We start from the raw sequence: 5,592 nt of genomic DNA on the forward strand, positions 1-5,592 counted from the left end.
GTGGTTTCTTGTGTAACAATTTCAAAATGTATCAAGTTTCTTCTTTAATTTTCACTCATATTTTCAGGACTTTTAAATAAGCTCTGAATAAACAAATGTCACAACTTTTAATTACAACACATTGGCAAATATCGTCCAGATCATCCGATTAGTATTACCACTTGTATACTTGGAATGTAACTGTACCTTCAGTATAATCTTGTTGTTATTCTCCACCTCCAGAACGCTGGTCGTCGACACCGGAGGCGGGGGCCTGTACTTGGGCAACGGCGCCACCGCGGGGTCCTGATAAGCCGGCGGCGGTGGTGCCGGTTTCCTGTTCCTGTGGCTACACTTCCTCCCAGTCTCCTCGGTCGGGTGATCTATGTCCAAGACGGGGGCAGAGTGCGGCCTCCTTCCGTGCCTGTCCTTCCTCTTCTCCACGCGTTGCTCCTTCTTCGGCTCGGACATGGCCGTCATCACCTTGTAGAACATCTCGTTGGTCAGCTCTTGCATCTTGTCCTCGCTGTGCGGCCTCCTGTGCTTCTCCTGCGCCTCGCCGTAGCCCGCGACACCGTTCCGCGGACTCTTGACCTGCGGGGCTGGCCTCTCCTCCCTCCGTCTCGGTCGTTCTCTTCGAAAGTCGCCGTACTCGTTCCGATCCACCTCGTCCACCAATCGTTCCGTGCTCTTCGGCCTCCTCGTCATCCTCTCCGGCTCTCCGTGCGTTCTCCCGCTGGTGCCGTTCGTTCGATAGAAGAAAGAATCGGTGGTCGTCGACGAGTAGTTGGACTTTTTGTAGAAAGGGTCGGCCATCATCGTCGAGTGGCCACCGCCGTTCATCGAGTCCTGCATCTCCCGATTCCGCTGGTTCAACCCCGAACTGGTTTTGCCGATCGTGTGGTACCTGCGAGACTCCAGCCCGTTCGCCTGACTGTACTTCCCTCCTGACTGATGCGCCTGTTTGCGCGAGTTGCCGCGATACGTCACCCGGTCCAGCGTGGCCGTGTGAAGGGGCTGTTGCTCCGGCGGCAGGAACGTGTCGCCGTTGACGTTCGCCTTCCCTGGCAGAAAGCTGTTTTGGTCGTTGGCGGTCGACAACGGTTGACGCGTTGCCAATCGGTGACTGCGTGGCTCCAGTCGAATCCTCCTCGTATCCAGAGAATGGTAATCTGCAAGACAGTGGGTCAACGGTGAATTTAACAAGGAACTTCCCTCTGCGAGCTATGCGAGTCGTCTCTCTTCTCTGAACGCTAACCGATTCGTTACAAAACTAGCCACATTTTTGTTGCACACATTTGGTGTAATTTTGTGGAAAGATACTTCTCACGTATACACTCCTGCTCAAAAGTCTTGAGACACTTTTATTTTTAATATTCGGTACTTATTGTGTAGTATACATATTACAACAAAATAAATACAATGGAATATATAATAATATAATGATACAATATATCAGTATATTATACATTATACAGTATATTAGAATAGAGACTGTTTTATATTTGTTGTATTTAATTATGGTGCATCATGTATATTGTGTTGTGTAATTTATAATTTATATTTATTGCATCATTTTTATTATACAAATATACCAGTTGTCTTAAGATTTCTAAGTGGCAGTGTGACGTATTTTTGTAATCCACAATTGGACCGCGGTCTCAACAATTGACTATTATCATGTATAAAAAAAAAAAAAATATTACAGTTGTCATATTTCATTTAAAAAAGTCGATACGAAGATGCAAGAGAAAGAAACAGCAGAGCGTGGAAGTGGCTCGTTGGCTGCCAATCTAAATAATATTTTACCGACATATTTTCCACAACTATGTTACAAAAGAGAAACAGATATCGCAGAATGTCAGCAAGAAGGTGATTCCCAAGAGACGTTGTGAAATTTATAGTCAAGTATAGACCAACGCGGAGAAGAATGAGCCCACACCAAGTGTGAGTGTGATGAAATGTGAAAACTTGAAGAAGGAAAATTAAACGAAGCATGTATTACATTCTCTCTCTCTCGAGAGAGAGAGAGTTTTTCTACCATTCTCTCTAGAGAGTTCTACCACCTCTCGTTAGAGAACGTTAGACAGTTTTCCCTATACAGAGTTATCTGTTTCAATTGTGCGCACTGCGCCGTGAATTACCGCGTCCTACCAACACTAAAAATCAAGAATCTACATCTAGGACTCGTGAACTTTCACTCTTACAGAGAGCGTTCATCTAGGGAAAAGAACGTCTACCTTCGACGACATTTGGAGCCTTGTTCTCGTTCCAGCAGTCGGTCATCTGACCGTGGTCGATCGTGCCGAGGCACGTGGGCACCGCGAGCGTCTGCTCGCAGGACTTGCTCGACGGCCTGTAGCCGGGCAGCTGCCCACCGGGCGGCAGTTCGGGAAACATGGCAGCGAGTAGCGAGGTTATCGAGGTGTTGTGTGGGTCAGCCTGTTGCCTGGGCAGCACCAACATCTGCGTGGACTTGGCGCGTGGCAACGGGACCACCGGCGTCGAGCCTAACGTTGGATTCGGCGCGGAACAGGCTTGCTGCCCCGAAGGAGGGAAAAGCGTGCTACTGGACGGTGGTGTCGACCTCTGCCTTCCTCTCGACGGGACGGTCGCCGGCGGGGTGGCGTTCCGCGTGCCGCCCCTCTGCCTCGGGAACAGCTGCGTGGACACCGACCGAGGCAGAGTCTTCGGCGAGGTCCTCGGTTGAACCGGGGCGATCTCCGGGCCGAGTTGATCCAAGGACTTGCTGTGCCTGGCAGGAAGCGTGGAGGGAGTGAGCGTCAATCGGCCTTGCACCGAGCCGATGTCCTGCGCCGCGCCTTCGCTCCTCGGCGACCAAATTCCCATCGATCGGGACTCGAGGATCGCCGCTATGCCGCAGCTGCAGTCGTCGATGCCGGGCACTGCAAGAAGAATTAATTCCCGTTCGAATTTCCAATTGTCCAGAAGCGTTCGACCAAGTCCAGACGGACAAAAGATTTACACCCGATTCTTAATAATAATTTCTGCATCTGATGTTTAACAGAATCTGATGTTAGTCAGAAGACAGTAATAATTTCCCCAGCCGTCAGATACTCACCGCTGTTTCGGTGCCTCTGTTTCATATCCACGTACTGATCCTCGAAGATCAAAGGCAGAGAATGAAGGTCGCCGTCCAATTCCGGACAGTGGACAGGCAGAGGTGGCAACGAGGCCAGGTATCGCGATCTTCGCGCCGCCTCGCTCACCGCCTGATACGACTGGTAGTTCGCGTCGTAGCAACCCCACGCGGACGTCCTGGGATTTTCCAACACGAAGAAACCTTCCGCGAAACGTTTCACCTATGATTTCGAATATTGCGACGCTCGTTTTTAGGATGAAGCTGAGAACGTTTCGCTGAGTGATGACGCGTTTGCAGAAAAAAAAAAAAAAAAAAAAGAAAAGAGAAAGAAAACGCAATGCGAATATTCGAATACTCCTGGTGGAAAATTTCGAAATTCTTCGTAGAATTGAATATGTACATGCAGGACGGAGCCGTTGGTCAAGAATTGGTTACAACTTATTTATTAACGAGATACTGGGTGTGCAGTGTGAAATTATGATATTTAATTGTGAGATTAAATTGAGTTATGGAATTAAAATGTTTGATGTAATGTAAAATTGAGAAGATACATGTATGTACGTGTATGTACGTAGAACATTCTTTTCAATTCTACACCGCATCTATTTTAATTTTACAATTCAATTGTATACATAATTACTGAACTCTGAAAAATAAAATTAAAAAGATATATGTGTATATATGTAGAACATTCTTTTCAATTTTTTATTGCATCATGTTATTACACACATATATACATATATATGATTATATATTTGATATACTATATATATTATAATTAAATAATATTAATTAAATATTAATTAATTAAATAATATTATATATATAATCTATTAATTGAATATATATATAATTAATATATATTACACATGTATAAATAATAAACGTTAAATATTCTATATACATATAGACATAATTAAGAAATTTGAAAGCAATAGAAAATTGTAAGACGGTAGATGATATATTATATATATTAATTAAATAATATTATATATATATTATAATTAAATAATATTAAAAAATAATATTAATTAATTAAATAATATTATATATATTAATTAAATATATATATAACATTATATATATATTAATTATATTTATATATATAATTACACATGTATAAATAATAAACGTTAAATATTCTGTATACATATAGACATAATTAAGAAATTTGAAAGCAATAGAAAATTGTGAGACGCTAGATGATATATTATATATATTAATTAAATAATATTATATATATATTATAATTAAGTAATATTAAAAAATAATATTAATTAATTAAATATATATATATGTATTAATTATATTTATATATATAATTACACGTATATAAATAATAAATAATAAATAATAAACGTTAACATATAGGCATAATTAAGAAATTTGAAAGCAATAGAAAATTGTAAGACGCTAGATGAAAAGAGACGTGTTACCCTCAGTTGATGATGGATCCTCGCGAGATGCTGATGAACGGCCTCGCGCCCGGAGAACGCTTCCAAAAAGTGCTGCCAGAGAACGATATTTTGTGCGCAGAGTTGAGCGATATCGGTTTCCTCCGTGTCCATCATCTGCAACTACGCGACCACTATTCTCCATAAAGAATTCGTCGCAAACGAAACTTATCACGTGTTAAATTAATCAATAATTCGACGCGTTTGAACATCGATGATTAACAACGCATCGAGTTTCAGTATCTTCTCGTTTCGTGACAATTTCGAAGAAACGTTACCACGTTCTTGGTTCGCTGCACAAGCACAGTCTCTCGGAAAGATTATTACGGCAAAGATTACAGAGGAAATAATTCTTAAGCCCGATTAGGAAGTCCTACCAGACACGGTCTATACTACTGATTTTATTACTTCTTACCACTCTTTACGGGCTTAGAGAAGTCTCTACGTCGAAACCAATACGTTTCATTTCTCAAGAGTCCAGTCTCAAAGAGAGTTACGAGGCAACGAACGTTCAGCAAAATGCGATTGATTTCGACGACGATTCGAACGGAAACGAGACGAGTCACGCGTTGAAAGAACATCGAATTAATTCGCTGGGGAAAGAGAGAAAGAGAGAGAGAGAGAGAGAGAGAGTGTGTGTGTGTGTGTGAAAGGTGAGAAACTTGGAGGCTGGGGTGCAGAACCGACCTTGGTAATTTCTTTGTGCGTGTTCTGAGCAAGCTCGAGCGCTCTTTGCTGGCAAGAAGGTAGCAGCCGCGCTAAATCAGCCAGGTCGTTGAGCAAAGATTCCCTCGCGGCCAAAAGTAACCTGATTACTTCCTGTTGAACCAGTTTCGCGTGCTGTATCCTCGTGGCCGAGCCGACGCATCTCGTCGTTGTTTCCTGCAATAATTACCAACTTGTCTCGCTTGTCGAGCACCAGCTTGTCTCGACGCGACGCGGCGCGACGCCGATTTAAGAGAAAGAAAAGAAAAGAAAAGAAAGAAAGAAAAAAAAAACGTGGGAGCGAGCGAACGCTCGCGACGTGGAGCGTGTGCGCTGGCTCGGCAATGCGGA

The 5,592-nt window shown here is 43.0% G+C and overlaps 1 protein-coding gene across 1 annotated transcript in view; it reads right to left on the bottom strand.

Moving 5' to 3' along the window:
• LOC122539062 overlaps window positions 1-5,418 on the bottom strand; it is a gene marked incomplete at its 5' end in the record, with an annotated part of 8,976 nt that extends 3,558 nt beyond the window's left edge. Inside the window, 5 exons of the mRNA XM_043673659.1 lie at window positions 187-1,151; window positions 2,220-2,885; window positions 3,062-3,302; window positions 4,519-4,659; window positions 5,224-5,418. Coding sequence (XP_043529594.1) covers window positions 187-1,151; window positions 2,220-2,885; window positions 3,062-3,302; window positions 4,519-4,659; window positions 5,224-5,418 — 2,208 coding nt within the window. The remainder of the gene's footprint in view (window positions 1-186; window positions 1,152-2,219; window positions 2,886-3,061; window positions 3,303-4,518; window positions 4,660-5,223) is intronic.
• Window positions 5,419-5,592: the final 174 nt, after the last annotated feature.

This window comes from Frieseomelitta varia, unplaced genomic scaffold (genome assembly GCF_011392965.1).
Source record: "Frieseomelitta varia isolate USP_RPSP 00005682 unplaced genomic scaffold, Fvar_1.2 scaffold_1892, whole genome shotgun sequence".
NCBI classification, from domain to species: Eukaryota; Metazoa; Arthropoda; class Insecta; order Hymenoptera; family Apidae; genus Frieseomelitta; species Frieseomelitta varia.